General features: G+C 41.4%; 1 protein-coding gene across 2 annotated transcripts; it reads left to right on the top strand.

Annotated features, from left to right (window-relative positions):
• Positions 1-6,771: 6,771 nt before the first annotated feature.
• On the top strand, positions 6,772-20,646 carry LOC138967647 (tetratricopeptide repeat protein 5-like). 2 transcript variants are annotated; one of them, XM_070340265.1, is made up of 10 exons: positions 6,772-6,926; positions 9,324-9,456; positions 11,068-11,279; positions 13,456-13,603; positions 14,037-14,128; positions 15,616-15,669; positions 16,057-16,203; positions 16,845-17,059; positions 18,149-18,290; positions 20,034-20,646. In XM_070340265.1, exons 1-10 carry the CDS (start codon positions 6,885-6,887, stop codon positions 20,151-20,153), a joined length of 1,305 nt encoding a protein of 434 aa, XP_070196366.1. In that variant the 5' UTR covers positions 6,772-6,884; the 3' UTR covers positions 20,154-20,646. The 2 variants fall into 2 exon arrangements, with proteins under 2 accessions (XP_070196366.1, XP_070196355.1); XM_070340254.1 differs by lacking the exon at positions 6,772-6,926 and adding an exon at positions 7,250-7,345.
• The last annotated feature ends 666 nt before the right edge of the window (positions 20,647-21,312 follow it).

Raw genomic sequence — 21,312 nt, 5'->3', positions numbered from 1 at the left:
TTTAATAAAACACCTCTTATGCCTATAGCATATAATTTATGCAACAAACCCTTGTGCCACACTCTGTCGAAGGCTTTTGATATATCACAGAAAACAGCCTGAGTCGTCAACTGCTTATCTAAGGATTGACAAAAATCGTCATACATACTCAACAACTGAAAGCTAGTTGAATCACCAGGAATAAACCCTGACTGAGAAACCGTTAATAAATCATTCTCTGTGAGATATCGAAAAACATGGGCTTGAACACATTTTTCCAATACTTTTCCAATGCAACTGAGTAATGAGATCGGACGATAGTTACTGCAGTGTTCTTTTTCACCTTTCTTATAAATGGGATTCACATGAGCTACTTTCCAAATTTTCGGAAACTTTCCCTCAGCCAACGATCTCTGGAAAAGGGTTGCAAGCGGATTTGAAATAATACAAGCAGCAAGTTTAAGAAGTTTATTGTGAACCAAATCAGGACCTACTGCTTTCCTAACATCGAGGTTGTTTAGAACAGCGTACACCATTTCGGTAGTTATCACGAGAGGACTAATGGAGATGGGCTCTTCTTCAACTGGTGATGTCGATCGTTAACGTTTAAAAATGAATATTATAAGATGTTTGGTGGCTTGTTGACAGACCAGCTTTTTTGTTGGTCCAAGGGCATATCGTCTTTTGTTTCATCTTTATCGACCAAGGCCGAAGGCAGCAGTTGATAAAATATGAGACAAAAGGCGATATGCTCCCCGAGGACCAACAACAAAGTGCTGGTCTGACAACAAGCTACCAAACATCGTTTTTGTCATCATTTTGGTTGTGCAACAAAATGCACAATAATCCACAGGGAGACGAATTTTTAGAATCCAACTCCGGGCCACAAGGCATCGTCACAGTAGCACGAGATAACACGTAAAACTTGTATGTGACGTCAAACGTAGCTTGTTGACGCTTTTCTTCTAGTCTGAAAATGTACAGAGCTGCGATCATACCTGTGAATTCAGTAAGTGTTGAGCATATTTCTTTTCTTTTCAGTGTTTATGACTTTTCGTTGTGGATTTTGCGATTACAGAGATAAGTTGCAAATTGACCATGAGTCGCCGCGGTAATTATCAACATTGATTGGGTCTTTGAGAGTGAATGCTTACAATCGTTGTACTCGGAAACACAAATCCAAAGCCACGATGGTTCCACACATCAAACAATCAGCCTGATTGGCTTTTACTTTGACAATCCACGTTTCACATGAAAGCTCAAACCCATTCACCACCTCGAGTTATTGCATGGGGAACATGAGATTTATTTACCAGGTGTTTGTGAATGAAAACTCGTGAAAATGATGACAAACGAAATTATTTAACTTTTGTTAACAGGGTTCAGGATAGAAGCATTCAAACCATGGAGACTTGTGATTTAATTAAACGTTTTGGGATAATTTTTACCATCAAAAAGTAGGAACACGTGGATAAAATATAAATTTCCTTTTAACAAGTCAAAGTTTATATTCTTATAATGAATCCGCACAAATGTTGTTACTTAAACCAATTACTTGATTAAAACTAAGTGACACTAGAGATCAGACATTAGAAAGTTTTACTGTCTGCAGTGTTCATTTGTTTAACCAGACAACATATAATAAGCCTGCATGGTAACACTTTTTTCTAAATATTTTTAATAGCACGTCATTTAACATATGTTGCTGACTGGATGCATGCCGATGCCCTCCTCTCTTGTAAACGACCATCTATGCTGCACCAGATCGGTTTAAACAAAATTTTGTTTTTATTTGTTTTTGTCTGTTTGCTTGTTTGGTTGTTGTTATCGTTGTTGTACTCCTTTCCTTTTCTTTTGTCTATTTATTTTCTACTGTTAAGTATACTATTTTTTTGGTTTCGGGATTGCTTTTTTTAACGTTGAATATAAGTGGCTACTTACAACATGGACTATCCTTGGAACTAACAGCACTGTGATCTTCATTCAACCTTTCAAGGTGTCAAGTTATCAACTCAGCATGATATTCTTCAGTTGAATCAGTATGCCACAGCGCAAGTGAGCTCAAAACCTGCATTTTGCGAGAGAAACAAATGACAGCAGATTTACACGGCCTCGGGCAGACTGTTCTTATCCTGTCAAAATTCTAATAGCGTTTTTCGTACGGGAAGGTCAGTGGTAGCGAAAGAAACTGGGTTTCTCTATTCAGCGGCAGCTGTCACGGCGGCTTACATGGGTTTTATTGTGTTTTTTGATAAGTTTACTTTATCTTCATGTGAGCAGACGTGGATGAAAGAGAGCGCCCGGAGAGGCGTTTTTGTGTTCGACTTTTTTGTGGATCTGCTGTTCCAGGCTGACCGTCCCAATTATTAACATAATATTATGCAGAATCACACACGGTCAAACGTTCACCTACGTGGACACACACACACACACAAGAGACGTACAAAAGTATAGAATTAAACTTCCGTACGCGCTCAGATGCACGCACGTAGGCATACATACATCCACCATATCAAAACGATTTCTTCATTGGCGTTTCTTTCGAGAGTGCCGACGTGACAATTCGCCAAACAATTTTTTTTTTAAATGAGGTCGGTAGAACTCCGTGCATTGCACGCCAAGCGGGGTAAGCGAAGGTCGAACTGACATAATTTACATAACGACTGCCGTGAGTCCTGTATCTCACAAAATAGACGTTTCCTAGTTAGTTCGATTTTGTTACCTGTCTCAGTGGATAGGACGGGCGGGGATGTAGCTCAGTCGGTAGCGCGCTGGATTTGTATCCAGTTGGCCGCTGTCAGCGCGAGTTCGTCCCCACGTTCGGCGAGAGATTTATTTTTCAGAGTCAACTTTGTGTGCAGACTCTCCTCGGTGTCCGAACACCCCCGTGTGTCTGTGTGTGTGTGTGTGTGTGTGTGTGTAGAGCGATTCAGAGTAAACTACTGGACCGATCTTTATGAAATTTGACATGAGAGTTTCTGGGTATGATATCCCCAGACGTTTTTTTCATTTTTTCGATAAATGTCTTTGATGACGTCATATCCGGCTTTTTGTAAAGGTTGAGGCGGCACTGTCACACCCTCATTTTTCAATCAAATTGATTGAAATTTTGGCCAAGCAATCTTCGACGAAGGCCGGACTTCGGTATTGCATTTCAGTTTGGTGGCTTAAAAATTAATTTATGACTTTGGTCATTAAAAATCTGAAAATTGTAAAAAAAAATGTTTTTTAAATAAAACGATCCCAATTTACGTTCATCTTATTCTTCATCATTTCTTGATTTCAAAAACATATACATATGTTATATTCGGATTAAAAACAAGCTCTGAAAATTAAAAATATAAAAACTATGATCAAAATTAAATTTCCGAAATCGATTTAAAAACAATTTTATCTTATTCCTTGTCGGTTCCTGATTCCAAAAACATATAGATATATGTTTGGATTAAAAACACGCTCAGAAAGTTAAAACGAAGAGAGGTACAGAAAAGAGTACTATGCAGGACAGCGAAACCACTACCGCGCTAAACAGGCTCGTCAGTTTCACTGCGTTTTGCACGAGCGGCGGACTACTGTCATTGTGAAGCGTGAGTCACGCTACCCAAAAATAAAATCTTTTTTTACATATTTTTTTTTCTATAACTTTTTTTCCCCATGGTTCATTCATCATTTGACATAATTTTGTATCAAAATCTAACCATAAGATTACTGAAAAAAAGCAAAAATGTAGACGACCACCTTTAAACAATACGACGGATATCTCATTAGGAGGGTTCTCTTCTGAATAAAAGCCCATCTTGCACGCTTACCAGGTTGAGGTCGGAATTTGTTGAACTTGTTTTGGTTACTGATTACTTGCACTGCGTAACTGGGACTGCGATTTTACATTTTACGCGGACATTCTTTTTTGCTCTGTAATTTATGTTATGATTGTGTTCAAGTCAAGGAGCTCTGATACAGTACTCCTTGGTTCAAGTTAATTAGCTACTGCTTGGAGAGCCGGGGGGGGGGGGGGGGGGGGGGGGGGGGGGAGGGAGGTAGGGGGCGCACTGTTACCATGGTCAACTCCCCAATATTGCCCCACCAACTTCTGAGCGACATTTTAGACGACAAAAGTTGGTTGAAAATCGGCTGAAAATCCCGACTGATCACGGTAAACAGTTGTATGTCTCTGATATTACGAAGAGGTAGCCCTGTACAGTATCACACTCTATAAAACACCCCAGGGATACTTTGCGCCTTGTGTTTTGACGCAACCTAAGCAGCGTGATTATCTGCGGATTAGATCTGTCGTTTTCCTCGTTAAAAAAAAAAGTGACTGTTTAAGGGAACTCGTAAACGAATCATTTCGCTTATAATAAACCCGCAGTCGCGGTGAGTTCGATGCCGCAGGGTAGCTTTTAATAGGGCTTTCTTGGTGAAGCTGCTTTTGAAGTGTTGTGATTTGTTCCGGCCTCAGGATGTTGAACTTTTTTATGTTTATGTTTTGCCGGCCTACTCACCCCCCCCCCCCTTCCAACCGCCCCCCTTCCAACCGCCCCCCTTCCAACCGCCCCCCTCCAACCGCCCCCCACCCCAAAATACCCCTCTGTCAAACATTGACCCAACCGCGTCGCACCAGCACCGCCAGTATATGCACTGACATAAGCACCATGCATGGCACACGCACTAACACTAACAAACACACACATACACTCACACACACTAACACACACACTAACACTGACACACACACACACACCGGCACACACTCAGACACTCAGACACACACACACACACACACGAACACACACACCCACACACTGACCGGCCCACACACACGCACACGCACGCACGACGCACGCACGCACATACACACACTGACACACACACACTGTCACACACACACACACACACACACTGTCACATCGTGCACACACACACACCGGCACACACTCAGACACTCAGACACACACACACACACACACGGCGGCATGCGTGCGCCACTGCTTGCGTTTGTGCGTGCCGTGCGTTTGTTTGTACGTGTCTCAGTGAGTCTGTTTTTGTGTCCTTGATATCTTCTAATCAGCTCAACAGAATTTTAAAAAAAACTTGACTAAATGTAATGACCGCATAGCCGGTGAATAAAACTATACAGATGCAAACTGAAATCCAACGTTGAAAGACTGACTTATAAACACACATGACCTCTATCAATACTGATATACTGTGATTTAAGACTACAACAATCTGAAACAAACACCTGCTTAGCAAAATCCGTCGGAAGATTCCTCTCTCCAACAGGCGACACAGAATCTAGCTCCAATAAATGTCAAGGGGGAGAATCAACACTGGAAACCTTGATTCAACTTCAGTTGAGGGGTACGTACGTGGCCGTGCGGCGAAAAATCCTCACTGTAAATTGCTTAGAAACTCTATACTGTAAAATAATGGGTTTTCTTCAAAGCAAAGGCGCACGAACTTTCATGTACGCAGCACTGTCGGTTCAATTCAGAACTTAAATGTTTTGTTTGTTTGTTTGTTTGTTTGTTTGCTTGTTTGTTTGTAAGGGCGGTACGATCAAGTTGATTAATACCGTCAGAAATGTCTCACTGTAAACTGACTGTCTGTCCCGGCTGAACGTGACCACAGGCTCAATAGCAGGAATGAGGAAATTCCAATATTTTGTTTGTTTGTTTGTTCAAGTTTGTTGGTTGTTCTGTTTATAATAGTACGTCCTACTGCAGTACCAGTAACGCTGGCATTAAGACACGCCCCAGCCGCTTGCCACCCGGTGTGACGTTTTCATCTTTCGCCGTGTTGATATGTTTCGCTTAGTCTCCATCAGTGTCGGCCTCGTTGACCGGCACACCCGCCCCTCTTTGTGCAGAACCCCGGCTGGGCTCAAATTATAAGAACCGAAACTGACCAGTGGCATGACACCTTCAAGACTTCAAGTCCGAGCACAGGCGGAAGGTGTCGTTCACTGGACCACCACTATAATTTTGGTTCATCTGAGGACAGAGTAACGGTGTGTATGCGGTCGCCCGAGAAGTACAATCATAACGGGTCCGACTAAACTACGCGCCAGCACGCGCTAGCACGCGCTAGCACGCGCCAGCACGCGCTACCTTGAACCATAGCACTTATATACTTTATTTTTATATTTCTAGTTAGTTCATCGTCCATTCTCACATAATACAAAATTTCAAACTTCAATGATGAAAAATACGGAAGTTATGACGAGTTTAAGGAGAGCTAATGCACTACTCTCAAATCCGACGATTGTCGGACATGGAGCCACGGCCTTAGGATAGCTCTCCTATAACGCGTCTTAGCTATCGTAAATTTTATCACTGAAGTTTGAAATTTTGTATAATGTAAGAACTGACGATGGAATGACTAGAAACATACAGATAAATCATATAACAGCTATGAATCTCAGTAGCGTCCACTTAAAATTGGTAGCGCGCAGTTTTAGTCACTGCCGGATTTTGTCGGATTTGAGAGTAGCGCATTAGCTCGCCTAAAACCCGTCATAACTACTGAAATGTTCAACACTCAAGCTTGAAATTTTGTATTATGTAAGAATGGACAATGAACTATATAGACTATAAAAATAAATTATGTAAGTGTTATGGATCACTGGGTAGCGTCTACTTCAAAGTGGTAGCACGCTGTTTAGTCAATCATAGAGAAATCGTCGGATTTGAGAGTAGTGCATTAGCTCTCCTTAAACTCGTCATAACTTCCGTATTTTTCATCATTGAAGTTTGAAATTTTGTATTTTATGTCAGAATGGACGATGAACTAACTAGAAATATAAAAATAAAGTATATAAGTGCTATGGTTCAAGGTAGCGCGTGCTGGCGCGTGCTAGCGCGTGCTGGCGCGTAGTTTAGTCGGGCCGATCATAACAAAACATCATGGCGGACAACGCAACAAGCGACTCGTTGGAAACTGCAAAAGTAAGTGTCTGTGGTCGTATCCTGAATGCTATGCACCCCAGGTTTTCACACGTTTAGTTAAAACATTTTTCTTGTTTCTTTAGACATTAAAATCAGGTAAAAGTGCTTCAACTTTTCCCCATCAACTCATGCTTGTCAGCCAGCATAACGCATGTACTTCACAAGCTAGTTTTGCTTCTTGATTCAACTTGTTTTGTCCAGCCACGCGTCGTCGGCAAGGAAAGCCGGTGGTAAAAAAAGAAATCCTGGAATATTTTTGAATGTGAGCTTGACTGTTGGGGAATATTTTACGCTTGTTTTTTCAGGCCAAATATCCTACCTTTCACCGGAAGAAGTGGATGTCTGGCATTGTCTTCCAGTCTGAGCACAGGCGGAAGGTATCGTCCACTGGACTACTACTATCACAGAAAGACTACAAGGTACGTCACTCACCTTTGAGTCTTCTGTGTTCTTGGAGTCGCTTCCTGGGGAAAAATATTGTTCAAGACGGTTTGCCTCTTCCTACAGTCTGTGTAAGGTCAAATAAATACAGTTGAATGATTGTTTGAACTGTATGTACCTTTAATTTTTAGCTTCCGTCCGCTGCAGGTTGTTATTAACCATCATTTGGACGAATCTTCGTTTGCGAGCCGCTAACTTCTACTTGGCGTCAAACTCATGCATCCGCACCGAATATGCATACCAGCGCTCATTGGTCTAAAACATGTAAATATTGTGCAGCAACCACGGGAAAATAATCATTGAATATCCTGTTATTAACCAATGAGCGCTGGTATGCATATTCGGTGCGGATGCATGAGTTTGACGCCAAGTGGAAGTTAGTGGCTCGCAAACGAAGATTCGTCCAAATGATGGTTAATAACAACCTGCAGCGGACGGAAGCTGAAAATTAAAGGTACATACAGTTCAAACAATCATTCAACTGTATTTATTTGACCTTGCACAGACTGTAGGAAAAGGCAAACCGTCTTGAACAATATTTTTCCCCAGGAAGCGACTCCAAGCACACAGAAGACTCGAAGGTGAGTGACGTACCTTGTAGTCTTTCTGTGATAGTAGTAGTCCAGTGGACAATACCTTCCGCCTGTGGTCTGAGTCTGATATTTGGAAATGATGTATACTTTTTCTTAAGTGCTGTTCACATGGCAGACTTGCAACCACTGATCCATGCAGCATACACCATCAACGACAGAGTCAACCATGACAACCAGGTGGTCTTCCTGACTGACGCTCTGTCAGTACTACAAGCAATGACCAGTAGCAAACTGCCTCAGCTGGAACACGCTCTACACAACATCAAGAGCCTGAGGACAGTACTGCAATGGATCCCCTCCCACTGTGGTGTACAAGGAAACGAAGAGGCGGACAGGATGGCAAAGCTGGGTGCAGAAGATGAGCAAGAGAACAACCCTGTGAGCCTGACAGAGATGAAGACCATCATTAAGTCTCTGCACAGGACGCCCCAGCCACAGGACAGCTACCACCTGCTATCCAGACCACAGCAGGTGGTCATCTTCCGCCTGAGAACGGGACACAACAGACTTAACCAGCATCTCCACGGGAAGCTGCATGTTGTGCCCTCCCCCATGTGTTCTTGTGGAGAAGCAGAGCAGGACACGGCCCACATCCTGCGAGACTGCAGGAACCACCAGGTGCTTGGAGAGGAAATCTGGCCATTGCCGGAGTCCCTGCACAACAAGCTATACGGGCCAGTGGCTGCGCTGCAGAGGACCACAAATTATATCTCAAGATCTGGACTCCAAGTGTGATCGGCGATCGAAAAGAAGAAGAAGAAGCAGACTTGCAACTAACTTGTGACTAATTTAAGTCATTTGAAAATCGCTCCCGAGTCATTGAGGCCGAATCGGCAAAAAGTCTGCCATGTGAACAGCCCAAGCGATTTTGAAATGACTCGTCAGCGACTCCAAAACTCAGTTGAGCAGTTGAGCACTGCTCAACTCGCCCGTGACTCATCAGCGATTTTGTCTTATTGCGCCTACTGATTGGTTAGCTCTAGCCACTGAGTGGCTCTAACCTTTCCTTCGCCAGAAAACAACGATCGACAACCGGGCAATCCCGAAAGGCTAGGTCTGGCGAGACTCGCCGTTTAAAACTAGTTTGCGAGTTTTTGCTGTTCATATGGGCAGCGATTTTGATGTGACTTGCCGCCGACTAAAATCGCTTGAAAGTTGGTCACAAGTTTGTTGTTTGGAAAAGGAGAAATCAACAGGCAACAGGATGAAAGGTATAAGGGGTTTGGAACCATCAGGCAAGAGTGTGTATGGGAAGTGGGAGAACTGGGGCTGTACCAAAGAAAAGCAAAAAGTGCAATGAACGTACTTCTTTTGTGTTTATGGTAATGATGGAGACTCAGCTTTTGGTTTTCTGTTATTTCAGAAACTTGTTGACGAATTGTACGAGTACCGGGACCACTATGTGGAACGTTTTGGGATGGAGAAAGTGACTCAGAAAGCTGATGACTTGGATGGAAAGATGAGGGAAACTCTGGTCAAGTTGGATGAGATGAAAGGTATGCACTTTGTTCATTGATGTTCTGTTTGCTGTTAGTGTTAGTCATCGTTCATTTTATATGTCTCTGTTGATCTATCCGTCTGTCTATCTGTCTGTCAGTCTCTCTGTATGTCTGTCTCTGTGTCTCTGTCTCTCTTTGTCCAAATATCTCTCAGTCTCTCTCTGTCAGTGTCACACACACACACGTGCATCACACACGCGCGCAGCCAGTCAACCACCGACTCAATAATCTTGCATAATAAAAGTTTCACAAACACAAATTGTAGTATAAGAGGAAATATTATTGTACACTTATAAACATATTTATCACACACACGCACACACACTCATAAGTTAATGACCTGCTGAAGTAAATGGCTTATTTATTGAGCTAGGGTAATAAGGGTAATACTCAAATAAGCAACTGAGTCCAGTAGTAGATAGAAATCCCGACGATGTAGACGTAGACGATAGAATGACGGTAGAAGGACGACAATTAATGGTGAAGCAGATGAATGCGCAGACGTAGATGAAGATGTAGGTGAACTGTCATCTGTCTCGTGAAGGTTGACACCAGAACCCGAACTGCATCTGTCTTCTGAAGATTGACACCAGAACTTGGTTGCTTCTGTCTTGTGAAAGTTGACACCAGAACTTGTTTTTTTCTGTCTTCTTCAGGTTAACGATAGGGAGACCTGGAATGTGCGTGGAGTTAGTTTCATAGTCAATGTCACGCTACCCTTTACCCGGCCCGTCTTATGCCAATAAGTCCAAAGCAGGATTATATATGGACAATGGCAATACTGATTCACACACTCATAATATATACCCAAATCACTCATGCTAGTAACCATTTAAACATATTCAAATTAATGTTTAAACTAGCAACTAGTCTCAATATAACAACACGATTTAACAATATTTCTTAGATATAATCATAACTATCATAGGCAAAGTAAAGCAAATATACAATAGTAGAAACCCAATTTACTGCACTTGCAGACAAACAAACAAACAAACGGCCGGTCGACTCGGACGTATGCATATCAAAGTAACAAACTACATGTCCCTAAAATTATTTCCTATAACTCCAATACATATATTACAAATAAAGACTCACCGCAACTCGGCCGCATGGCGGCATGTACTAGACAAGTCATTATACCCTTCACTAGTCCGATCTTCGAAAACGGACTTACAGCTGCTGTAGCTGGATTCTGTTGCTTGGAACGCCAGCTTCCCCGAAGAATGAAGTATAATTCCCAGTTTCTAAATTCATATATCAAATGAAAACAGTTCACAAACATTTATAACGTAAACGACGAAAAGCACGAGAAACACTATATAGCGCACACACAGGCAGTAAAGCACAAACACAAACACAGGCGCTTGCTGTCGGTCTTTTCTACATAAAACAGGCGCTTGTGACTGTGTGTCTCTGTGTGTGCATTCTGCCTACACATCATGATAAACGTAATGATGCTTGACATTTCATATACATGTACATATATATATGTATCATTGTATGCATGACAGAAATCAATTGCATTTGGTAGCAATTGTCTTATTGTATGTTTAGTTGATAGCTTTTGTGGCTTAATTAAACTAAATTCATTCAGGTCTGTTGCAGACACAATCAAGAACAAAGCTGAGTACTTTCTCCTACGAGGCCGAACACTGAACGTAGTGGGCAAATTCAGCAATGAGGCGTTAGAAACTCTGTCCAAGGCTGTGAAACTGGACCCCAAGTCCGTGGAGGCGTGGAACCACCTGGGTGAATGCTACTGGAAGAACAGTGACATGGCGGGGGCCAAAAACTGCTTCAGTGGAGCTCTCGGTCATGTCAGTGAAGCTCATTACAATAAGTTGTTTGGAATGTAGTTGTGGGAGAGAAAGATAGATTGATCAATGATTGATTGATTGATTGATTGATTGATCTTTATCATAAAAGGGTGAAGATTTTGGGCAGACAGGGAAAGGGAAAGAGCATTTGTGTATGGATGTCTGCATGTCTGTGACTATGGGGTACGGGTAACTGACCAATTTCCTGTTTGGGAAGAAAGGAATGTTAGTTTTTTGTAAAACAGAGTAAATAAAAAAACACATACCAATGTCTGTACAGAGTAAAAGCTATTGGATATATTGCTAGCTGATAACGGCAGATTTTGAGTTTTAAGTTCTGATGACGGCAACGGTAAATACATCCGAAGTCTATTTTTGTAGTAGTGTGCGATATTATGAGTTATTTCTAATATGCTGACTGTTAGCAAATGATAACAAACATATTGAGAAAAAAGATATCAAGCATGAGCCTTTTAGGCGAATGCTGATATTGTTTCTGAGACATGTCTGTTATCATTTGCAAACAGTCGGCATATTAGAAATAACGGTTTTATTACCGTTTAATTCGACCAAAAGAAATTTTGAAGCGACCCTGCGAATTAGACAGAACAGCCGCAATGGGAACTTGAGCGCTCCTACCTGTCCTATGTCTCTCAGTCAAAGAATTCTCGTGACCTGGGTCAGCCAATCAGAGTAACACACCTGACGTGATGAATATTCACAGGTCAAATGCTTTTGACACACAACAATCTCACAGTCACAAGATAAACCATGTTGAACATGCGTTTCGGTTGCTTCGTCTTTTCTTGTTGAACAGAGAGCGACAGATTTAAAACCTACTCCAGACGGATGGGAAATGACGTAAAGATACATTTGACGTAAAGCGAGTGACGCAATTTCACTTGATTTTTCCGAACTTAGATAATTTAGATTTCAAGTGAGCGGGTCAGCACTGCACACTCAGAGGATGGGTGGTGCCCATCCTGAACTCAGGTCAAAATGAGTTCGGCTCATTCTCTCCCTGACCGTACGCCACAGGCCTACGCGAATCTATCAAAACAAAAATACAGAGTTATCTCCCATATGGTTTTCGCGAGCACTGATCTAAATTTGAGATCAGTGTTCGCGAGACGAAAATGATTGCAGATTGGCCGACTTCGACAGTGATCTCCGTTCTGTTCTTCACAGTTATGATAAAGACATCGTTCTAAGGTCAAAACAAGTCGAAATTTTGGGACTGCTGCCGGAAGGAGACCGTAATATATGGTTTCATCACTGTCAACTGGTTACAGAAAAAATCGTCTGCTCCAGTTAGCGCCGAAACCAAACGGTTGATTATCACGTGACACTTTTGCCATATTTAGAGTTGTTTGCACAGTAAATACAGCCGCAAAAAATAGCTTGCTTGAAACTGTCTTACATATCAATTCCTTTGTAATTTAAAAATTACAAAACACTATGAAAAATCATTATCGACGATCGCGAATCTGCTTATATCAATAATACATTACCAAAAGCTCTAAATATGTAAAAAAATCGGTTTCCTTGCCAGACAAGGAAACTCAAGGCATCCTGTCGGAGATAGAATGAGCCAAACTCATTTTGACCTGAGTTCAGGATGGGGCGATGCCTTGCTGTTCTGTAAAGCACCCACCGACAAAATTCGCTATTCAGTATTTTTTTAGATAAAGAGAGTATTATCTGACAGCATTTGAAGTGTCATTCTTTAGAATAAATCAGGCTGATATTGTTGATTTAAATTTTTACTTTGTCTTGTTAATTTTTAGCTTGATAAACAAAAAGGGTCCCTGCCTGAAAGTTATAACATTTAGAGGGTCACCTAGAATCCGTCCTGATTGGTCAAAAAGCCATATGGGGCACTGAATTGGTAATAAAACTTTCTGTTGTTCAGGTCACAGGAAATAACATGAAGAGATAGAAGAAGAGTATAAGCGTGAGCTTTGTCTTACATTTGATTTTCAAATTGAAATATTTTATTAACCAGGAAATCATGTGAACAAAGAGTGAAGGCAGTACACCATTGAAGACAATGTCATGCTGCCCACACATCAGGGTAAAAACGGTGGGACATGCAAAACTCTCACTGTAAGGTGACCCTTGGAGTAGAACACAGAAGAGGAAGAATAAAAGGCTGAATATTTAGATTGGTTTTCAGGAAAAGAACAAGGTGTCACTGCGCAATCTGTCCATGGTGATGAGACAACTGAGAGGATCACCAGACGAGCGACAACAGTTGATCAAAGACAGTGTGGAGAAAGCCAAAGAGGCGGTGCAGCTGGACATTTCTGATGGAACATCATGGTGTAGGTAGCTTAACATCATGATGTGAAAGGCTTCAGACATGCTGATGCTGAAAAATATTGTGTGAAATTATCATCACAGTATTAAACTAACAAAATATACTCCTGTTACACCAGTTGCCTCTAGTTTGTGACAAATTTGAAGCCTCTAAATGGTAAAATTATAGAAGCTTTTGACCAGGTTATTACTTTTATCTGCCCTTGAGTGTTTGCATATCACTAAATTTGAGTTTATCAGCTTCAGCCAATGTTTGTAGGAACAAAATCAAAATTAATGTTATGACCAAAAGGAAAAGAAAACAAGCTTCCGTTTGTGATGTTATTGCCAGAAATGGTGTTTGTTAAACATGGTTCCTTTCAGATGCTGATTGCATTGTTGGTGAAATGTCAGTACATATGTATTTCATACAACAAGAATCCTTGGTTACTGTTTCAGTAATTTTGGGAAATGCATACCTGTCCCTGTTCTTCTCTGGAGGGCAAGACCCCAAGGTGCTGAAACAGTGCATGAGTGCTTACTCCCAAGCAGTGAGTATGACAGCTTTCACACATGCTCCTGGCTTTCATTCCATCCCCCAAGTGTAAATGATTGAATAATGTTATGACAAAATGGTGAGAAAAATGAAGAGAACATGCAGTGAAATATTATGCCACATCTGTTTTGGTAAGCTTTAAAAAAAAAACGTACAAAAAAACTTGTTGGATACGCTATCAAATGAGAAATGATCTATGATAGAAAGAAAAAAACAATTTGTGAAAAGAAAGATCTAGGTGTGTGTTAATGCTTTTTTTCTACTTGTACATGGGAAGTTTGTTGGAAGTATGTGGTCCTTGATAGTTTCTTTGTGGTGAATGTTTGCAAAGTGTGTTCATTAGCATCTGAGCTGCTGGAAATCATGATTAGTGATTGCAGTATGTGAACAATGTCTGCATATTTTGGTTGGATTTTAAGTTAAAAATTTGTATTTGTAACTTTTAAACATATTTTTTGTAGGTGTTTGAGAAAGCATGGTTTGGGGTATGCATCCAGCAGAATATGTGGAAGTAGGATTGTTGTTGTCATTGTTTTTTTGGGTAAAAATCAAGGGTCTGCCAAACCCGGCAAATGCAGTAGGCAGCCCAGAGATCCCTAAGTACCTCTCCCAAAGATGGTACTTTTCGGCAAGATTTACAGTTTCAAGCTGTTAGGACAACTTCTTTGAAAATGTGATTTTATAGAGTTTTTTTGGGGAAACTGAAAGGTAGCCTCGTCAGGGGACAACTATTCAAACCCATATCCTCATCATCTTGTTTCTCGATTGAGAATAATCATTTATAGATGACTATTATTCATTTCCCTTGTTGGGGTGTACTTGCATGTACTGGTGGTTGATTACCCAAATGTCCTCTCAGTGATTGAGGCTTATATGAGGCTCAGTGATTATAAATGTCACTGTTCCTTTAACGGGTTTATTCCGTATTTTTATGTGTACTAATGGTACAGGTAGGTATGGGGAGTGGTGTAGTTGTTTATTCAACCCATCTCATTATTTTGTTTCTCCACAAACAAATAATCATTTATGAATGATTTGTAGTGTACCTCACAAATTCTGAGGGTTATGATCACAGTAGCTTTGATAGTAGATGCTGAGCGTTTCCAATGAAGGTGAACGTATTGTAGAGATCGGTAGTCAAGGCTGTTTTGCCCGTCGGTGGTGAGAAGATCGTATATATTGCCCTTGGTTGGGCTGTTGCTCTCCTAATGTGAGGCAGATTAAGTTGAAGTATCTCTCAGTGATTGAGGATTTCGTTGTATGTGTACCTCACAAATTCTGAGGGTTATGATCACAGTAGCTTTGATAGTAGAGGCTGCGCTTTCCCACTGAAGGTGAACGTATTGTAGATAAGAGGCGTCAAGAGTTCTCAAACTTTTTTTCAGTATGTAATTATATATGGCATCACTATTCTGTGCGCTCTGGTAGGGTTTGTATTGGGGTTCCTAGTTTAAGAAAAATTCCCTTTTGTGATTTGTACAGGAACGGGATCTAGTGGCAAAATCTAATCCAGATCTCTCCTTCAATCGAGCAATGGTGAGTTGGTCTAATTCTCTGTGTACCTTCTGTGTTATTGTACTAACAAAAGACAGTGACTGCATTAGCCTTTTTTTCAAAACAGTATTTTTGTGTCAGTGACAAGGGTGAGGAGTGTGTGTGTGTGTGTGTGTGTGTGTGTGTGTGTGTGTGTGTGTGTGTGTGTGTGTGTGTGTGTGTGTGTGTGTGTGTGTGTGTGTGTTTGTGTGTGTTTGTGACTAGATGATGTGAGACTTGACAGAACTCGCCACCATCGACTAGGATATTCTAGTATTTCTACCACCTTGTGTGTGTGTTTTGCGAGTCACTGATTCGGTAGCAGAGTTTTCACTGTCTTTGAACATGACAAGTAAAATGTGACATTGCACAGTCTGTCATCTGCTTCAGTCCTACAAGTACCAGGAGGAGTACCAACAAGCTCTTGAAGGGTTCCACACAGCCTCACAACTTGACCCCAGCTGGACAGACCCTCTCACCGAGGAAAAAGCTCTCCTTACTTACCTGGATAACATTGTTACCCTCACAGAGAAACGGGTGAGCACTGCTCTGTGTGTGTGTGTGTGTGTCCTGTGAGTGACTACTTAGTAATTTTCGATGTATTTTAGTGCAATTCTCAATTTTTAGTAAATGTGATATGTTTTAGTGTTGTTTTTTAGTGCAATTCTTGATTCTTAGTAAATGTGATGTATTTGATGTCTGTAACCGCCTGACACTGCATGGCAATTTTCCTTGTTTTCATAAGGACAGTCAAATCTTGAGTCTTGAGTTGAGTGAGGTGTTGCCGTGTTTTTTCATCTTCCTGATGTGTGTGTGTGTGTGCCCATCTCACACCACCATGTCGATTTTACATCTTTAGAGATAGTGTGTGTGTGTTTTATTCTTGTTGTTGTTGATCGTGGTGTTGTTGATGTTGTTGTTTTGGTTTTGTCAAGTGTATAACGCATTCTTTTTTTAAGACAAATTTCATATATGATTTTATCTGGTGTTTTCTTGAACGTTTCTTTTTGTTTTGTGTCTTTTATTATTATATGCTCCGTTTGTCAGTTTTCTGCGAAGACTTCATCATAGTAGACTGCACTCTAAATTATATTATGTGTGTCAACCCAGTGTGTATGTGTGTTGTACTTGCAAAACTATATCACCTTACTGAGATGCATTTTTCTCTTTTGGTCCAGGGGAAATTAAAACCCAAGAAGTTGAATGCGTACCTGAACTCACTAAGCGTGAAAGACTTTGGTCCTTATGCCGGTGGATCATACACCTCACCCCATGGCCAAACCATTGAGCTGGCACCCATTCCTACAACTGACCTTGCTCCAGAGGTCAACTCCAACAAGGTCATCTGTGGCAAGGTCGTCTGTTCTGTGGAGAGCAACTCAACAGTTCCTTTGTGAGTGAGATCTATGAATGCAAGGTAGATTTAAATATACCTTCCTTCCTGTGTAAGCCATCTTGTACAACACTGTAGATCTGCCTAAACTGTACGTATCTTTCCACTTGGATGCATACCCAAAATCTGTAGCCTTGCTGAATGATAATTTTTGTTGTTGAATTAATATCATGGATTGATAAAGGTGTCAGTTACAAAATTAATTTAAAAAAAATCAAACTCTGCACAGAGAGCAGCCAGCGTGTTGATTTTTGGTATATGTCCAAGTGGAAGGAAGTTACTATCCCAGGTAAAAGCCTGGGCTGATCTATCGAAGATGGTCTACATGATTAAGAATTAACATGTCTTTAATTAAAGGGAGATTGTGGTGTTAGGTCTCATGAGTGCAGATACTAATTTCAAAACGAAAATGCTTTCTGGTTAAGATGATGAATCACCCTTTCTTTGTATTGTAAAGCCTTGTTTTTCTTAGCACATGAAGCTTTTGATTACTGCGCTCACAAGTTACTTTGGTCTCAGAACTGAAAATTCATCAAGTACGTGTGACTCATTACTTGGCTGAACCCGCGAAGGGAAAAGTTCATAGAGAAGAATTAAAGCAGGGAAGGCAACAAGGACAATTTATTGGATCTCAGTGTCTTGGTTCGAACATGGGACAATTCTTCTTCAAGGCATTAACCTTGCAAGGCCAGGGGTGCATATGGCTATGCCTGCTGCCAGAATTACTACAATTTGATAAGCATTCCGGCAATCAGTTGCAAATAAAATAAAATAGGTGGAAGTCAAGGAAGGGTTACGATCATCATCCCATGGTATAGGTGGCTTGGAACTTTCTTGCAGGCAGAGTTTTCATACGCTTCATGCACCCATAAACTCAGCAATTTATGGCTGTCTCATTGAAGGCACGAGATTAAGTGTGATCCCTTTTCTACCAGGAACTCCACCCCAGCACATTCCCTTTCTAAAAAAAAAACCACACACTCTAAACACCCAGGAAGTTATAACCTACAGGAAACGCACCGACTTTGGGCTGACCCAAAGTATTCTTGCCTTGATCTCATTATTGTGCTGTGATGTTTTTTGTTTCAGCACATTCTGTCTGTCTGACAAGAAGGGGTGTGTGGCGGTGACTGTATACAACATGGTGCAAGGGGGCGGTGTGAAGATTGGGGACTCAGTGGCCATCCCAGAACCTTTCGGTCAGAAGGTCCAAGTCAAGCATAAAGACAAAGTGAGTCCAGTTGGTTTGGCAGTGAGAACACTTGAAGTGTTTGGTGTGATCAGAATGTGTTTTTTTGTTGAGTTGTACTTGTAGTACCTGTGCATTGTGTGTATAAGAAGGATGCTTTTTGCAGTTTGCTATGGTTTTTGCTCTCTGTGCATAGTGATTTTTTTTCTGGAATTAATTTGGTATGTGTTTTTGAAAAGGAGGCTGGAGGGGTTAGACATTTTGACTTCCAGTGCCCTGCAGGATGGAAAGTCACATATTTTTATATGCAAATTGCAGACATGGGATTCTTCCGTAAAATTACGGAATTCCGTAAATTTTTAGGCTCCAGGGATCATTCTTGAGATTCGTGCAAATCCGCTGAGAAAATTTTGGGGTATATGTAGGTATAGACCCAAGTTTTTCGGCCGGTCCGCTGATCGCGACGCTCCATTCCATACTATTCTTGAACGGTTGGTTCATAAAACGGTCAGACTGTTGCTGGTCGATCCGTATGGGAACGCGCTCTGTGTCTTTGTCTCCCACAGTCACCGTTTCAACGTAGCTATCGGGGATTCAGTATAAGCATTCCGTATGAGAATGATTCGGCGCCATTTTTACATCGCTTTGAGCCACTTGCCAAAATGATGAGGAAGCTAAAGCGAGACGAAACCGTTCTATCCCGGGAAATTGACTAGCAGAAGTACAAGAAAAATCTCTGGAGATTCGACTGGCTCGATGAAGTTGTATCATTGAGCTGGAAATACGAGAAAGGCCAGAAGACACAAGACGTGAAACTGAAAGTTGGCGATGCTTTTGCTAAAATCAACTTGCCGGGAAAAGCTCAGTGCACTTTGTGCAACGATGTTAATGTTATCAACTACGGTTCCAATGGAAAGACTGCCCTCAAAAGCCACTTGAAAAGCAACAAGCACCTGACTATCCTGAAAACCCAGTCGTGTAATCAGTCACTGGGGTCGTTTGGCACCGACAAGGTAAGAACATTGAAACCACACCGTCACACGCCACCACCCCCCCCCCCCCCCATCCCCCTCTCTCTCTCTCTCTCTCTCTCTCTCTCTCTCTCTCTCTCTCTCTCTCTCTCTCTCTCTCTTTCTCCTCCTTATTTTGAGTCTTAGCGTAAAATTAATTTGAGAAACATGGGAAGAAAGGGGGGGGGGGGGGGGCTATGATTAAGCTGAAATATGCATTTCAGGGCCATTTTTGTGTGTCTAAAACACTAAAAACCTTCAGCTTCTGGGGGCGAAGCCCCCAGACTCCGACCAGGGGCGTTGCCCCTGGACCCTACTGGGGGCCTTCTGCGGCCCCCAGACCCCCACCTTTTTTTTTCCTTAATTATCACTTTTTCGGAATCCCATGTCTGAAATTGTACTTAGATATATAACCAGACTTGAGGGGGGGGGGGGGGGGGGGGGGGAGGAAGGGGGTGTAGATGGGCTGTGAGAACGGCTTCGATGTCCTCTAAAGAAAAAATTCAAGTCAAAGGGTATTTTATAAGCACATATTTATATTTCTTGGTTGCATTATGATGTATAAAAACTGTGCCTGAAAATGTTTTGCAGACATGAATACTGTGGAATGATTGTTCCTGTTCTTTTGAGATCTTATTTTCTCCTGTCGACTATACCTGCCAGAACGCTTAACGAATTACCATTTTTTTCTGGACTGCTTTATAAAAGTTTGCGTTTCGGTTTGAAAAAAGTACTTGCGCCATCGCTGTATAGGTTAATGTTTTCTCTGTTGCAGACCTATGATTTCCTAAGTGTGCGTGTTGATTCTCCGCTGGTAATGGTCGTCAATGGAAACAAGGTCAGGGCCAGCAAACAAGCAGCGTCAGTGTTGTCTGTTCGGACAGTACCAGAATAGATCTGCACAATTAAAACAAAAAACATTGAAAAAGACTGCCAGTTGCAACGTGTGATGTTAATATTTTCACAATTTGTTATCATCAACATATATGCAGAATGAGGGAAACTGCTTACAGCTGACTGTGAACCTTTTGCGTTGTTTTCACACTTATACATTGTGTGTGTATCCATGAATGTTTTGCAGTGTGTTCACACTTGCTTTGTGTGTGCGAGCATGAAAAAGACTGGTGTGTGGTTGAAACTGATTTCTGTCATGAATTGTTTGTGTTGTTGCTTCTACATGTAGTTCAGGTGTGTTGAGCTAAGAGAGTGTGATTTTTGTTTGACTAAAAATATTTGTTGAAAAGGCCACAATGAACAAGAGACCCTATGATGATGCCTGGGGATCCGGAAAAATGTGAAGCATCAGATTTAAATTTCAAACATGTGTTTCTTGGATGCCTTGCTTTGTTCTGCTTTTATGATCTGAATAAAGTGAGCTTCATCATTTACCCTTGATTTTACTGATGTATGTATGTGTGAATTGTCAAAGTCTTTGAGAGTTTAATTGTTTATAGTCTACCAACTATAATGACATCCTCACTTAAAAAGAAACTCTCTCTCTCCCTCTCTCTCTCTCTCATCGAAGGTGCACATGCAAGGGACATAACTCTCAAATGAAAATGACCATGATGGCGGTGTTGGGCCCAAAGTAAGAATCCGGGGCAGAGTTGGAATAATCGGGATTTCCCGAAACCTTATTTGATTTCCAACAAAGCGCAGCATTTCCAGAAACGAGCTGCCTCGTTCTAAAAATGGCAACCCTTCGACTGGCACAAAAAAATATACCCTTTTCACAGGTCATGAATAAGGTATAAGGTATATGAAAAAGCAAGGTCTTATACAGGGGAAGTCTTGAATTGGGGGGTGTGTGGGGGTACATTGTGTAACAATTCTCTCGGTGACACTCAGCGCATGCAGCCAGCTAGTTGCTGCTGTCTCGATCTATTTTGAACACAATGATTTTTTTCTCAGAGTAGAGTGTTAGTTTGTTACAACAGGCTGAAATCATCTTTAATTTGAATCAACATTTTGCAACAATCAATCACATCAATATAGCGCACAGACTTGCACATTACTGACGTTTCAAGAGCCTAGATTACCATGCCGTGACCTAC

This window comes from Littorina saxatilis, linkage group LG1 (assembly GCF_037325665.1).
Source record: "Littorina saxatilis isolate snail1 linkage group LG1, US_GU_Lsax_2.0, whole genome shotgun sequence".
NCBI lineage: Eukaryota > Metazoa > Mollusca > Gastropoda > Littorinimorpha > Littorinidae > Littorina > Littorina saxatilis.
Note: the sequence above shows the minus strand (reverse complement) of the source record. Positions and strands in the feature narration are given on the sequence as shown.